The following is a 16,784-nucleotide window of genomic DNA, read 5'->3' on the forward strand; positions in this document are numbered from 1 at the left end:
TATACAATATACAATATACAATATACAATATACAATATGCAATAAACAATATACAATATACAATATACAATATACAATATACAATATACAATATACAATATACAATATACAATATACAAAATATACAATATACAATGTACAATATACAATATACAATATACAATATACAATATACAATATACAATATACAATATACAATATAAATATATACAATATACAATGTAGAATATACAATATACAATATACAATTTACAATATACAATATATTTTGGCGATCAGCTAAATAACTACAAGGTTCACGATTAACTGATTATATATTTTATCTAAGATACGTGGTAAAAAGTTATCTCTATATTCACATGGTTTTTATTATCATTACGTGGCTCAAGAAACTCCCCCTAGTCTTCTCAGCTGCCGCGGAGAATTATCCAAGAAGGACGACTTTCATAACCGCCACAATCTTGTCATTCTAAACTGTGTGTATTAGTGTTCCTCTATAACAAAGCCGCAACTATTTTTATTCAATGTACTGTATGGACGTACATAGCTACAGAGCTAAATTAAAATTTTCAATTTTAGCTGAAACACCCCGGTATGGTGAAGACGATATGAGCTATCTAGTCTAATTTATCTAGGTTGAAAACTCAAGGTACTGGTTTGTAAAAACTCCATTCTTAGGATTCAATTATTTCTAGTTTTGCCCTTTTTCATAATGAGTAATTTTAATAATAATGAGTAATAATATCTTTACTGAATTTATGATTGACATACAGTAATAAAAGACTGTTAGAGTGGTATTTAATTTCTTGATTTTAAAATGATTTAAATTGACCTGTAATTAGCCAGGACTAGGTCTACTATTGCAGATTCAGGTTTGGATAGTTTTCTTTCTACTCCACCTCCTCTATGAGTACTGGAACAGATCACACCTGGCAATAATACGAGATTTATAAAAGTTTAAGAAACCGATCAAAGAAATTTATTTACTCTGACTCATGTTTACTCCATGTATTTGTGTTTGAATGTTTAAATAGCGTTACTCCATGTATCCTGTATACCTGTAAGGATAGGGTTTACTCCATGTATCCTGTATACCTGTAAGACAGCTGATGAAGATGAAGTAGAAAAATAGATCCAGTAAAATTGCCCTGAAAAATTTTCAAGTTTAACGCAAACTTGCATCATGCTTAATTTTTCGATGGCACATTAATGTGAAATCTAATTTTTTTATTTCAGAAATAAAAGTGAGATTTTGACTTCAGTCTTTTTATAATATATGAATGTTTGTTTGGTCTACATGATGTAACGATTAAGCTTATACATAATATATGAACATATATTATGGATTGCGCAGTGATGTGTCGACTTCTAACGTAGTGTTCTCAGTGGGTGGTTTAGTTAGGAGACACAATATTATTCAAAACAGAGATATCAAATAAACATGGGTTTTAGTATACAGATCTATGCCTTGTGGAATTTGGTTAATTTTGCGTTTTTAAGAATGTTTTCTTCATCCAATACAATTGACGGAAATTTAAACAGTCATAGGCTCAAATTCCAAATTATGTTCTTACATTTACAAAATTTCCGTCAAATTCGTGTATTAAACAGCTTGCTAATGATACAATCCTGAAAAACATTTACTTAGAAGGTTTTCATTTAGTTCGGGTGTTTATTGAGATTTCCTGAAAGCACGGAAGGACCTGCCCGGTAGCAGTGGAAAATGTCTGTTAACTAACGGAAGGACCTGCCCCCGGTAAGAGTGGAAAATGTCCGTTAACTAACGGAAGGATCTGCTCGGTAAGAGTGGAAAATGTCCATTAACTAACGGAAGGACCTGCCCGGTAGGGGTGGAAAATGTCCGTTAACTAATGGAAGGACCTGTCCGGTAAGAGTGGAAAATGTCCGTTAACTAACGGAAGGACCTGCTCGGTAAGAGTGGAAAATGTCTGTTAACTAACGGAAGGACCTGTCCAGTAAGAGTGGAAAATGTCCGTTAACTAACGGAAGGACCTGCTCGGTAAGAGTGGAAAATGTCTGTTAACTAACGGAAGGACCTGCCCGGTAGGAGTGGAAAATGTCCGTTAACTAACGGAAGGACCTGCCCGGTAGGAGTGGAAAATGTCCGTTAACTAACGGAAGGACCTGTCCGGTAGGAGTGGAAAATCTCCGTTAACTAGCGGAAGGACCTGCCCAGTAGCAGTGGAAAATGTCTGTTAACTATCGGAAGGATCTGCCCGGTAGGAGTGGAAAATGTCCCTTAACTAACGGAAGGACCTGCCCGGTAGCAGTGGAAAATGTCCCTTAACTAAAGGAAAAGTTTAAGTCAAAAATGAACAGTTACTCGATAGGTATATCCGATAAATAAACTCAAAGGGACTGTGAGACAATTTTAAGTCATCCTTCATTTATAGAGTGGAAATTCTGATTCGTGACGGTACTCTTTAACCTTTATATGAGCAACAATGAGGAAGCTGTCGTCGCTTTTACACCGTATTCGGAAAATTTCCTACTTTCTCTCTTTCTGTCTAAATCTGCCTAAATCTGCCAATCACTCAAGGGTAAAACCGCAACTGAAAATAATAAATTTTGAAATAGTAAAAGACTGATAACTCCATCAGTTTAACTCAGACAAAGGTTTAACAAATCGGACTAACCATGAACGAAGGAATGAAAAGGTCGGAACATGTCACGTCCTATCAAGGGGATTGTGTGCACTAGTATATAAAGAATAGACCGGCTTATTCAAGCATTATACAAGGACAGAATTTATGTTTTAACATTTATCTGAGTTTGTTTTTCTAGTTTTTATTCAGGAGAAAACATGGTTGTAGATTTATCTTGTTATATTGTCATATACGAATATTAAAAATCCTAGTCACATAGCCTTCACAGAATGTATAATGCAGATATATAGTTCTAAAGTACAAACCTTGAAGGGACTGTAAGGTAATTTCATGTAACCCTTCATATTCAACTATGTCAATGCCCGCTTCACAATGGTACCCATAAAAGCTTTGTCTGATCAAGTATAAATTAGATATCAATGTTTTTATTTCTTTAAACTGTTTATTTTTATTTGCGGTTTCTCTGCGAGAATGGCTTTTCGAATGAGAAAAACTACGGTATCTTCTACATTTATGATCATATTAAATTACAAGCATAGATTTATTTTTATCTATGGTTTCAAGGTTAACGTTGTAAATCAGGCACTGTCATCTTTGCATGGAAAGTCACTGAAAATAACGCTAACAGTTCCTTTAAAAAAGTATCATTTATAATACACAACACCAACACTCTTTACACACTTTGTTTTATATTTGAAAAGAAACCCATTTAGGCCAATTTTTCTCGTCTTTTATTTTTTCAAATCCAGGAGTTGTGTTTCAACCATAAGCTCCCATTCTTTGTTAAATGAGGGACATAATTTACAAACTAAAAGTCTAAAAGAAGCATTTTTGTAAGTTCAAAAATTCCTGCAATAGTAATGCGAGAGGCACTTTTATAGAGACCCCGCCATTCAAAATAATCAGTTTTAAAGTTACAAACATTAATATATAATTCGTAATTGATCAGACAAAGTTTTTAAGGGTACTATTGTGAATCGGGCATTGTCATCTTTGCATTGAGCTACTAAAAAAATACACTTACAGACCCTTCAACAATTTTTTAAAAAACTACAAAAATTCAGAAAAAAAGGTATTTTTAATCAAGAAATGTTGTTGAGTAATTTAGAATCTCTTGAATTTCTTTTCTGTACAGAGAACTGTGTAAGAAGGTTTTGTAGACCTCAGCTCAGGATTAATTCAGGATTATTACACTAAATACTCAAATATACACATTCATCAACATTATTTTAATAAAATCCTTCAGTTTGGGGAAATAATATTGGTGTACAGTTTCCCCGAATTTTATGTCTGCACATTTTCATAATTTCTCTCATCCAACAAAATTTGTTGAAGCCCCGGAGCCAAATTAACCTTAGTTAGCATTGATGAATAAAATTTATCATTTATCAAAATTTTAAGAATAATGCTACAAAGTTGAATCTGACTCATATATTCCTGTACTACAGGGTGTCCCAATAAACATGGGAATTCATTGACGAATTCGATATCGTCTTTTTAAATAATTCTAAATCTTTGATTTAGTATAGTGATACCTACTGAGAAAGCTGTAATCTGTAAGAGTTTTGTCTGCTATGTTCACATTTTGTTTGTTTATGTTTTGACCATGCATACGGTTGTGTTAGTAAAACAAGAAAATTACAGTATACAAACATAGTAAACTTTTCCGTCTTCACTGTTCATCTTGCGGATTCGTTTTAGACAGTCCTTTATCCTTTTCATTAAATAAATTCTAGCAGACATAATAATATTACGGCTTTTGAAATTAGGCATTACACTGCTAATTCATAACAACGACGATATCGAATTCGTCACTGAATTCCCATGTTTTTTGGGACACCCTGTACCATAAAACCAAACCTCACCACCCTGCAAAGGTACACATCGTACTTAATAAAAGATAAAGAGAATAAAAGTAACAAAAAAAGTAGCAAATAAATACGTATAATTCCAGGGCTTTAGTAAAAATCGAGAATATTTTTTATAATAAATTGTTGAAGATAAGACTTGCTGAGGATGCACTTCTCAGCTGTTAATGAGCTGGAAACTCTTTTGAGGTGAATATTAAGTTCAATGCTAGATCTCGATCTTTTGTTAATCTGCAGATTAATTTAATCTTTATTCGATATCCCGATGCTAATCGTGCCTGCAGTCATGGGTTAAATGAAGCCTTGATCACGGGACGGAATAACTATATGTAGTTATGGAAAGATAGAGTTTTTATCTTCAAATTAAAAGTGCCCAAAGGGAATATCGAGATCAAGCGATTGAGATAATGAGTATCGAACACAAAAAATCCCATCGGTAAGGTTGGAACTCTTGCATTGTGAATATTGATCAAGTGAATATCGAGATCAAACAATCGGGATTATGAGAATCCAACATAAAAGTTACCAGCTCCGGAGTAATAATGAGAGTAGAAGAGAGAATACAAGATCTGGAGTAATAATGAGAGTAGAAGAGAGAATACAAGAACAAACTTTTAATTCTTTAACTTGCAGAATATCTAGTCCCTAGACAATTATCCATCCATCTTTGTTTCTATCTATTTATCTATCTATCTATTTATCTCCATCTATCCATATATCTAATTGCCTGTCTCTGTCTGGCTATCTATCTTTCTCTTCTTGCAAACTGTCTGTTTCTTTCATGTTTGAGCTGATTTAGTTGCAAATATTTTTATTTATTTCTTGTTTGATCTCCGGGTTGGAATTCCACTAAGACTCTCAGCTTTATCTGCAACCCTCCTGAGCTGGGAACTCTTGTATTAAGGATATCCAGAGAATCCAGATCAATGCTTAATCTCAATCTTTTGTTAATCTACAGATTAATTTAATCTGTATCCCACATGGTTATCGTACCTTGAGCGGATAATTGAAAGAGGAGATTAAGCATCGAACCTCAAATTAAAAGTGTTTACAGTGGATATCAAGATCAAGCGATTCAGATTTTAAGTATCCAACACTAAATTTCCCAGCTCTGGATTATTTTTTATATCATTATTTATTATGGTAAAGCTTTGAAGTTCTTAGTTCTTTAGACAGCTAATATTGATCGGATACCTTTCCCGTTATATAGCGAAACCTTAGACGTAGACGCCCGACGCAGGATTCCTCGACGACAGAAATGGATAACTTTCCTAAAGGGACTGTTAACATAATTTCAAGTAACTCTCCATGTAAAGATGGCAGTGCCCGATTCAAAACGGTATCACCTTGAAATTTTTAAACCTGATTAATTTCAATTGTGGTTTCTCTACAAGTGTGACTTTAACATTTTTACTTTAAAAAAAAACATAAACTTAACACTTCTTAACCCATGAAGAACAATATCTTCCATTTTACTGATCAGATAAAGGGAACCGTTGTGAATCGGGCATTGTCATCTTTGCATAGAAGATCAAACAAACATTTTACCCACTAGACCAATAATTAAGTATTAACTAATTTAGTACCTTTTACTGGCGAACCACTTCATCCAGAGTAAAGATTCTGCAAGGGGAGCTCTCAGCAGTTTTCTACCAACCAGACAACAAACTTATAGTTTAAAGGAACTGTGACGTAGTTTCCAGGTATATATAGTTTAAAGGAACTGTCACGTAGTTTCCAAGTATATATAGTTTAAAGGAACTGTCACGTAGTTTCCAGGTATATATATAGTTTAAAGGAACTGTCACGTAGTTTCCAGGTATATATATAGTTTAAAGGAACTGTCGCGTAGTATCCAGGTACATATAGTTTAAAGGAACTGTCACGTAGTTTCCAGGTATATATAGTTTAAAGGAACTGTCACGTAGTTTCCAGGTATATATATATATAGTTTAAAGGAACTGTCGCGTAGTTTCCAGGTACATTTAGTTTAAAGGAACTGTGACGTGGTTTCCAGGTATATATAGTTTAAAGGAACCGTCACGTAGTTTCCAGGTATATATAGTTTAAAGGAACTGTCACGAAGTATCCAGGTACATATAGTTTAAAGGAACTGTCACGTAGTTTCCAGGTACATATAGTTTAAAGGAACTGTCGCGTAGTTTCCAGGTACATATAGTTTAAAGGAACTGTCACGTAGTTTCCAGGTATATATAGTTTAAAGGAACTGTCACGTAGTTACCAGGTACATATTTTTGAAAGGAACTGTCACGTAGTTTCCAGGTATATATTTTTTAGAACGTTTCCCGATTTATAACGGGTTTCTTTAAACCATTGGTTATTTAATATATATGCTTATTTTTCTATCTGAAAATTGATAATTAACAGAACTTATTTATTTTTAAAGCAGAAAAACGAATATCTTCATGATTGTTGCTGTGTATGTTCCCCTTTTAATCACCTTAAACTTTATTTACAGTCCCTTTTAGTTTCAAAAATGTGAAATTCATCTGTAAACAAGTTTTAAAAATAGAAAATGAGTTAAAGAAACGGAAATAATATAGGAATTTGGGAATACCATAGATTTCACTTATCCCGGGGGGGGGAGTGGATGAGCCCCCGTTGTCCCCCTCTGAGTTCGCATCTGTGTCGGTTACTCCTTGTTATATTTCAATCTATCAGTAACTGTCATGTTGAATTACGTTTACTGTCCGTTGAACGATTGTATAAAATCCTTTCTCCACACTCCCATTTTAGATGAGATTAATTTATACATTTTTATAGGAAAACTGTACCTTTACAATAATTTCCGCGAAAGAGTTTTATTTTGATTAAACTCTCGTATTTTTGTGTTGATTTTTCAAAATAATTTTAAAGTGATATATTAGCTTGGTCACGTTGTCTTTGTTTCTCAGTAACCTTGGTGTACATTTATTGCTGAGGCTTAGAAGTCTTGTAAAAGAAAAAAAATGTCTCCACTTCAATTCTCTACTTATAGATTTGTTTAATTCCTAAATAGGACCGAACTAGGAATTAAGTTTAAAAGCAGGACTAGAAAGTTAGAGAGTTAAAGGGAGTGTTCGCGAGAAATGAAAGGGGGTATAGGCTAAATGCGATAAAAAAGCGCTTTTTATCGCCACTAATCTTACTTCTATCTGTTGCGTCTATAAGGAGAAAATTGATAAAGACGTCTCATACCGAAGAGCGTAGCGCCCATACAAATTTAGGAAGTTGGAACATACGACTTAGACCGTAACAAAATCAAATTAATATCAAACAAATCATTCAGATATTACAACCTATAGTCATCGATTATCTTTCGCCACATTTGTATATATCAAATATTTTATACTAGTTTTTATTTTGTTTTTTTTAAATAATATTTAGCTTACAACTTGTTTTCGAACATTCCTGGAAAATATGAAAATGTCGCCTTCATTACCAAAAATCCTCGAAACAGGAATAAACGTTTTTATAAGTAACTCCCAGATCATAACAATTAAAACATATTATGAAAAATCAACTATATATAAATGTGGCGAAAGATAATCGATGACTATAGGTTGTAGTATCTGAATGATTTGTTTGAAATTAAATTGATTTTTTTACGGTCTAAGTCGTATGTTGAAATTTTCTCAATTTGTATGGACGCCATGTTATTCGGTATGAGACGTCTTTAACAATTTTCTCCTTATAGACGCAACAGATAGAAGTAAGATTAGTGGCGATCAAAAGCGCTTTTTATCGCATTTAGCCTATACCCCCTTTCATTTTTCGCTAACACTCCCTTTAAGTGCACCTCTATACATTGGCAACTTTAAAATATTTAACTATACAGTTGGACAATTTTATCCATCATCGATTCTTCTTTTCCTCATCTATATATACATTTAGCTTGTCTGGCTGTTTGTCTGTTTGTTTGTTTGTTTGCATCCAATAAACGTAAAAACGGCAGGGCTGATCAAGCTTAAAATGATTGAGGCAACTCACATGACTCCAGGGAAGGTCTATGGATGCTAAGAATTAGCAAAATTTGTCTCAAAGTAAAAAATTTTAAATCCACGCAAAACTGTTTAAATCCGCGAACTTTTTTGTTGTCGTTTTATACTGTACAAAGAGAGGATAATGCTACAATTAAAATTTCAAATAGATGCTGGGCGCAAAAAAAGCCTAGCATTCTTATTCTTTAGGAAGCATGCATAATTGGAATAAACCGCGCTTCAATCATCATAAAAAAGTTTTTAAGAAAACAAAAATTGTTGTTGGTTATAACTCTACGCGCTTTTACTACTTTTTTTCTAATTCAAGTAGTTTTTTAAATGCTGACCCAAATAGATTTTCTTTTAATTCTGAATCAAATAGTTACTCTTGATTTTTGACTCAATATAGTTTATTTACACTCTGAGTTATGTACTTTTCTAAATAGTTTTTCTAAATTCTTAGTCAAATAGTTTTTCTTTATTTTTACATTGATAGTTTCTTTTGATTCTGATTCAAATATTTTTTCTTGGTTTTAACATAAATAGTTTGTTTTGTCAAGATGTTTAGTTTTACAATAAAAACAAGACAATAAAATCTCGCCAAAAATACAAATAATGAAATCCTCGTGAATTCAGCGAATAGATATGTTTATAAATATGTTTATTCTGTAGAAGCATTAAATGTGATAAAACCTGTGATAAACTGGAATATTCAGGTTTAGTTTTTACGACAGAGAAACTTTATGGGAGGATAAAAAGAACTAAAGAAAAATAGAGTTTCTTTAACATGGAAGAACATTTTTTATTCAAACTCAACATAATTTCCGATCTAACAAGATTTAACCCTTAATTTTAGCGATGTATACGGAGAATAAAATCCCATAAATCTGAGAGAAAGGGATTAGGATTTATTTACAAACTCTCTAAAGTGATCTTAAATATAGAGACACTTTATCAATACTATTTCAAAGTATTGTCTGTTTTGCGATCAAATGGATTAAGTTTTGCAAACATAATGTCCATTTTTTAAACAACGAGTGTATGAATCTCTCCTAATCCTGTAACTAGCCAAGTAAATATAAACTTTGTTTGTTGCAAGTTTGTTGAATTCCTATGAGAGAGAAAGTTCCGGAGAAAAACTGATTCTCCATCAGTTCCAAGATCTCCATCCCTATCCTAGAGAATAGATGAATATATAGGTTCCTATATCCTAAAGAATAGATAAATATATAGGTTCCTATATCTATAGAGCATAGAATATATAGGTTCCTATATCCTAGAGAATAGATGAATATATAGGTTCATATATCCTAGAGAATAGATGAATATACAGGTTCCTAGGTTGATATTTTACTAGTTTCCATAACTCTTGATTTTTAGGAATGTAAACCAGATTTCTAGATTGGATTTCTAGAATTTTGAATTAGAACTCTAGATTCTAAACTAGATTACTAGATTCTAATCTAGGTTTCTGGATATATATGCTTGAAATATCTTTAATTACCTGTTCCATGGCCAAGGAGAAGTCTAGAATGAGAAGGTTGTCTCTCCGGATAAAAGTGTCGTCCAGAAACAATCTTACATTGTCAATTCCTCCCTTCCTGAACACAAAACAAACAGGGTTAAAGGGACTGTTAGCATAGTTTCAAGTGATTTTCAATACAAAGATACCAATGTCAGATTTTCAATACGAAGATAGCAATGTCAGATTTTCAATACAAAGATAGCAATGTCAGATTTTCAATACAAAGATACCAATGTCAGATTTTTAATACAAAGATAGCAATGTCAGATTTATATAATACAAAGATAGCAATGTCAGATTTTCAATACAAAGATAGCAATGTCAGATTTATAATACAAAGATAGCAATGTCAGATTTTCAATACAAAGATAGCAATGTCAGATTTATAATACAAAGATAGCAATGTCAGATTTTTAATACAAAGATAGCAAAGTCAGATTTTTAATACAAAGATAGCAATGTCAGATTTTTTAACGCTACCCTTTAGAGCTTTGCTGTTCAAGTATGAATTATATTAAAGTTTATAAATTCAATAATTGTATAATCTCTACATAAGAAACTTGCGCATTTCTACTGCAGGGCAGCATTATGGAATTGCCAGACTTAAACAATGTTAAACCCAGAAAAAAGGAGAATACCTTCTTACAAATGTTAATTTGAAGGATACGCATTGTGAAATGGGTATTGTTATCTTTAAGTGGAAGGTTAATTTAAATATAACTTACAGTTCTTTTAACAAGATTTTAACATATAATTATTTATAGAACTGTTTATATTTATAATTATTAACAGTTTATAAGAGTAAGTTCTGTGTTTTTGTCATTAGGTATTTAAATTAAACCAAAACATAGAGAGGTTTCGTGATTTTACCAGAATATCTAATAATGTAAGATATGTAAGATTCTCTAAAAATTCTATGGAACTTTACTAACACTTTAAAAAACTTTTATTGAAAAGAAAAACATTTACAAAAGCCTATTATTTTCATGGGGCGGCGGGGAAGGAATAATAGTAAGTTGTTAGAACAATTTAGAACGAGGGCAGATAGAGGGGTAAACCTTTAGCAATACTTCATCCCTAAAAAATACGCCTCCCCCCCTAAAGCGCTGGGGAGCTGCGGAAAATGAGGGGGAGTATGGGAAGAGGTAAGATGTAAGAAAAGGGAAAGAAGCATGAAAAAAAAAATATTATGGAAAGTATGGGTGGGGAAGGCTAACATTAAGCTGAGAAGTATCAAAATATTAAATGGAAAAATGCAAAATTTTGAATTATATTTTTAAGCAATGAATGAAATGAAAATTAAACTCTTTCTTTCTATCCTACTGTATCTGCCCTATCATTACACCCCAGGCCCCTTTTAAACCTATAATATGGAAGATATTGCCTTTTTTCTAGGTTGAAAAGTGTCTAATTCTGATAATTCCAATATGTTTTTCTGCAGTAGAAATGCGCAAGTCACTTTTGTAGAGAAACCACGATAGAAAATAATCAGTTTTCCAAATTATAAACAGTGATATTTAATTCATAGTTAATCAGAAAACCCTTTTATCTGGTATCATTATAAATCTGGTATCATTATAAATCTGGTATCATTATAAATCTGGTATCATTATGAATCTTACATTGCCATCTTTCCATGAAGGTTCACTGGAACTTACAGTTCCATGAAAATGAAACTAAGGCCTAAATGATGAAGTTTCAGTTTTAGCAGACAAATTCTGTTTTAATGTTAAATTTAGTTTGATTATAAAAAACCCAATTTTATATTTAGTTTTAAATAATGACAAACCTAGTCTGATATTTAGCTTTAAATAATGACAAACCTAGTCTGATATTTAGTTTTAGATAATAACAACCTAATCTGATATTTAGTTTTGATAAATAAGAAACCTAGTCTGATATTTAGTTTTAGATAATAACAACCTAATCTGATATTTAGTTTTGATAAATAAAAAACCTAGTCTGATATTTAGTTTTAGAAAATAAAAAACCTAGTCTCGACTAGTTTTAAATAATAAAAAAACCTAGTCTGATATTTAGTTTTAGATATATAAAAGACCTAGTCTGATAGTAAGTTTTAAATAATACCAAACCTAGTCTGATATTTAGCTTTGAATAATAAGAAACCTAGTTTAATATTTAGTTTTAAATATTAAAAAACCTAGTCTAATATTTTGTTTTAAATAATAACAAACCTAGTCTGATATTTAAGTTTAGAAAAAATCCAGTCTGATATTAAGTTTTAAATAATAAGAACCTAGTCTAATATTTAGTTTTAAATAATAAAAAATCTAGTCTGATATTTAGCTTAAAATAATAACAAACCTAGTCTGATATTTAGGTTTAAATAAAATCCAGTCTGATATTTAGTTTTAAATAGTAAAAAACCTAGTGTGATTTTTAGTTTTATTATAACTAACCTAGTCTGATATTTTAATGTGCTTAGATCTGGAGAGAATCCTCGCCTGAGTAAATATCTAAAATTTAATTTATGATTAATTTACAATTACAATATTACTAGTACGACTTTGTAGCTACTCTTTTTTTACTTTTCACACCAATTTCTCCACATTTCTCCTAATGCTGAAATTTACCCCCCCCCCCTTATATAAACCTCTCCACATCCCTTTTTTGTCAAGCATGATATTTTTATCTCCAACTTGAATTTTTAGTGTCATATTAGTCTAATGTCTTCATTTTAATAATATGGGTGGTTTTTCCTTGTTATTGTTAAGTCTCAATATCTGTATATGTCGTTAAACCTAGTTATCTCTAGTTTTGTCTTTATTATTGTTATGTCTCAATATCTGTATATGTCTATAAACCTAGTTATCTCTAGTTTTGTCCTTGTTATTGTTATGTATCAATATCTGTATATATCTTTAAACCTAGTTATCTCTAGTTTTGTCCTTGTTATTGTTATATATCAATATCTGTATATGTCTATAAACCTAGTTATCTCTAGTTTTGTCCTTATTATTGTTATGTATCAATATCTGTATATGTCTATAAACCTAGTTATCTCTAGTTTTGTCTTTATTATTGTTATGTATCAATATCTGTATATGTCTATAAACCTAGTTATCTCTAGTTTTGTCCTTATTATTGTTATGTATCAATATCTGCATATGTCCATAAACCTAGTTATCTCTAGTTTTGTCCTTATCATTGTTATGTATCAATATCTGTATATATCTATAAACCTAGATATCTCTAGTTTTGTCCTTGTTATTGTTATGTATCAATATCTGTATATATCTATAAACCTAGTTATCTCTACTGATGATGAATGATGAAGAAGACTCCTTCCGTTTATATCCAACCCTCCACTAGACATACAAAAAAATATAGAAATATTCATTTACAGAGAGACTCATAAAACTGTAGAATAGGAAGACGACTGTTAGACTTAAGTTATGCTTATTTAAGTCCAAATGATTATTAAACACAGAATTTTTGCTTTGTACACAGACCCATTTCAATGTTAAGACAATTTGCTGAAAATCTTCCTATTCCAGATTTGTATAGGTTTGGTATTTTTAAAGATTTTTCCGTAAAATTGTTTGCATTTTTTACAACTGTAGAGAAATTTGGTTTGTTATTTTTTTAGTTTTAACATTTTTTTATAAATGTAGAATTTTTAAAGGTTTGAAACAAAACGTACTTGCTCTTGTCTCCTCCCTGCTGAAGTAATATTCGAACAGTATCCAAAACTCCAAACTTTACTGCCATATGTAGAGGAGTTAAACCGTACTCATCTGTACAATCAACCTGTACAGTGTGCATAAATATACTCGGCCACATGTAGAGGAGTTAAACCGTACTCATCTGTACTATCATTTCAACCTGTACAGTGTACATAAATATACTTGGCCACATGTAGAGGAGTTAAACCGTACTCATCTGTACTATCATTTCAACCTGTACAGTGTACATAAATATACTCGGCCATATGTAGAGGAGTTAAACTGTACTCATCCGTACTATCAACCTGTACTATGAACCTGTATACAGTGTACATAAATATACTCAGCTATATGTAGAGGAGTTAATTAAACCGTACTTACCTGTACTATCAACCTGTACAGTGTACATAAATATACTCAGCCATATGTAAAGGAGTTAATAAAACCGTACTCATCTGTACAATCAACCTGTACAGTGTACATAAATATACTCAGCCATATGTAGAGGAGTTAATTAAACCGTACTCATCTGTACTTTGAACCTGTACAGTGTACATAAATATACTTAAGCACATGTAGAGGAGTTAAACCGTACTCATCTGTACTGTGTACAGGTTTACAAACATTTTTATTTCCATCAAAGGTACAACAGATATGAAAGTTATGAAAAGAATGAAAGGTATGAAAGGTATTAAAGTTATGAAAAGTATGTAAGGTATGAAATATAGGCAGGTATGAAAAGTATTAAAAGTACATGTATGGAAAGTGTGAAAGGTGTTAAGTGTATGAAAGGTATGGAAGGTATAAAAAGTATGAAAGGTATTAAAGGTATGAAAGGTATTAAAGGTATGAAAGTTATTAAAAGTATTAAAAGTATAGGCATGAAAGGTATTAAAGGTATGAAAAGTATGAAAGTATAGATATGGAAAGTATGAAAGGTGTGAGAGCTATGAAAGGTATGAAAGGTACGAAAGATATAAAATGTATGAAAGTTATGAAAGGTATGAAAGGGATGAAAGGTATGAAAGTTATGAAAGGTATGAAAGGGATGAAAGGTATGAAAGTTATGAAAAGTAAGTAAGGTATGAGCGGTAGGAAGGTATGAAAAGTATGAAAGGTATGAAAGGTAATATGAAAGGTATGAAAGGTATGAAAGGTATGAAAGGTATGAAAGGTATGAAAGGTATTAAAAGTATGAAAAGTATGAAAAGTATGAAAGGTATGACTGGTAAGAAAGGTATCCAAGGTATTAAAAGTATGAAAGGTAAAGGTATAAAAGTTATTATGTATTAAAGGTATACATATGAGAAAGGTATGAAAGGCATGAAAGGTATGAAAGGTATGAAAAGTATGAATGGTATGAATGGTAAGAAAGGTATGCAAGGCATTATGTATGAAAGGTATACATATGAGAAAGGTATGGTTGGTAAGAAAGGTGTGCAATGTATCAAAAGTATGAAATGTAAAGGTATGAAAGGTATTATGTATAAAAGGTATACATATGAGAAAGGTATGAGAGGCATTAAATGTATGAAAGATACCTGAACCCCTAGATCTAGAAGAAGTCTGGTACTGGTAGATGATATGGGAGATCTAGCTGCTAGATGTAAAACAGTCCTAAATACATTTTTAATACGTATACAATAAATATATAGGGTAGAATATTCAGTTTACGATTGAGATTTTGGAATCATTTCTTTCCTTCCCTTTAAGTAACTGAAGTCTATAGATTTAGTTTCTACACACCTTTCTTTGAGTTCCTGGAGTCTTTCGTTCTATACTTACCTTCCCATAGAGTTCCTGGCGTCTACAGTCCTCTATACCTACCTTCCCTTAGAGTTCCTGCCGTCTATAGTCCTCTATATACCTACCTTCCCTTTGAGTTCCTGGCGTCTATAGTCCTCTATACCTACCTTCCCTTTGAGTTCCTGGCGTCTATAGTCCTCTATACCTACCTTCCCTTTGAGTTCCTGGAGTCTGTAGTCATATACCTACCTTCCCTTTGAGTTCCTGGCGTCTATAGTCCTATACCTACCTTCCCTTTGAGTTCCTGGCGTCTAAAACTTCTTCAACTCTTGCTGGTGACCCTTCCTTCTCCAGTAAGTAGAGAAGAACCTAGACAACATATCCATCAAAGTTAACTGTATTTCCATTAGGATTAAAGCCGAGAAGTTTTGAGCGCAATCAATGTGAGAGTTCTCATTGGTCGGAACCCAGCAGTGATAACCAAAATAGAGGATTAAGAAGAAAATCAAAAGTGTCCTCAATGGATACAGAGATTTATCAATATGGATTAAGGGTATACAATAAAATAGCGATTTCGCACCGTAATTTCAAATGAATGAAAAAAAAGAGGCGAATGCTATATTTACAACGGTGCCCTTTAAACCTTCTTTGACTATTACTGTGGACAATATTGTCATTATCTAGCTTAAAACACTTTCCTCCATTGTTTTTGCAGCAAAAATCCGCGGATAAATTTGAAGAAAAACCACAATTGAAAAAAATCAATTAAAAAGACATGAAAAAAATTGACATGAATATTATTATTGACCAGAAAAAGCTTGTAAATCGGAATTGCCTGCAGTCTCTATGAATGGAAAGTTACTTAAAATTTATGAACACGGTTTTACTTTAATGAATAATGTTCAGTCTAGAGTTCTCTTTAATCAATTAATTTTTAAAATAATCAATTCTTAGAAAAGCTAATTAATATCTCAATAGAAGTCCGGTCCCAATTCTTGATAATTTTAAGAAGCAAAATCAAAGTTTATATATTGTATTTGAAAGGATGAAAATATAAAAATATGACTGGTTTTCAATGATAAAAAATACAAACAACTAATTTACATCAAATTCAAACTCAACATATTTTCAAACTTTAATGGTTCAAACTGTAAAAGTCAAGGTTTGAAATACAAAAAGGAATTGTGCTTTGCCGCAAGCTCAAATTTTTTAATCCCTATATCTTTGCAACCTGATGGTGTAAACCTTAGATAATTCAAACTTAGATTATTTGATATTAGAGAATAAAAATATTTAAGGTCAACAACCCTGGGTTGCAAAGATATAAGGATTTGAAATTTGAAGTGTTAGGT

At 31.8% G+C, this 16,784-nt stretch overlaps 1 protein-coding gene across 1 annotated transcript in view; it reads right to left on the bottom strand.

The window, feature by feature from the left end:
* The window catches only part of LOC111701632 (uncharacterized), a 39,257-nt gene that overhangs the window by 6,097 nt on the left and 16,376 nt on the right, over nucleotides 1–16,784 (bottom strand). The window contains exons 8-17 of the mRNA XM_023473005.1: nucleotides 15,722–15,801; nucleotides 15,228–15,303; nucleotides 13,665–13,771; nucleotides 13,267–13,329; nucleotides 12,421–12,477; nucleotides 9,980–10,076; nucleotides 9,587–9,651; nucleotides 6,082–6,144; nucleotides 1,096–1,148; nucleotides 833–929 (exon numbers count right to left, since the gene is read on the bottom strand). Coding sequence (XP_023328773.1) covers nucleotides 833–929; nucleotides 1,096–1,148; nucleotides 6,082–6,144; nucleotides 9,587–9,651; nucleotides 9,980–10,076; nucleotides 12,421–12,477; nucleotides 13,267–13,329; nucleotides 13,665–13,771; nucleotides 15,228–15,303; nucleotides 15,722–15,801 — 758 coding nt within the window. The remainder of the gene's footprint in view (nucleotides 1–832; nucleotides 930–1,095; nucleotides 1,149–6,081; nucleotides 6,145–9,586; nucleotides 9,652–9,979; nucleotides 10,077–12,420; nucleotides 12,478–13,266; nucleotides 13,330–13,664; nucleotides 13,772–15,227; nucleotides 15,304–15,721; nucleotides 15,802–16,784) is intronic.

Source organism: Eurytemora carolleeae, unplaced genomic scaffold (genome assembly GCF_000591075.1).
Source record: "Eurytemora carolleeae unplaced genomic scaffold, Eaff_2.0 scaffold355, whole genome shotgun sequence".
NCBI lineage: Eukaryota > Metazoa > Arthropoda > Copepoda > Calanoida > Temoridae > Eurytemora > Eurytemora carolleeae.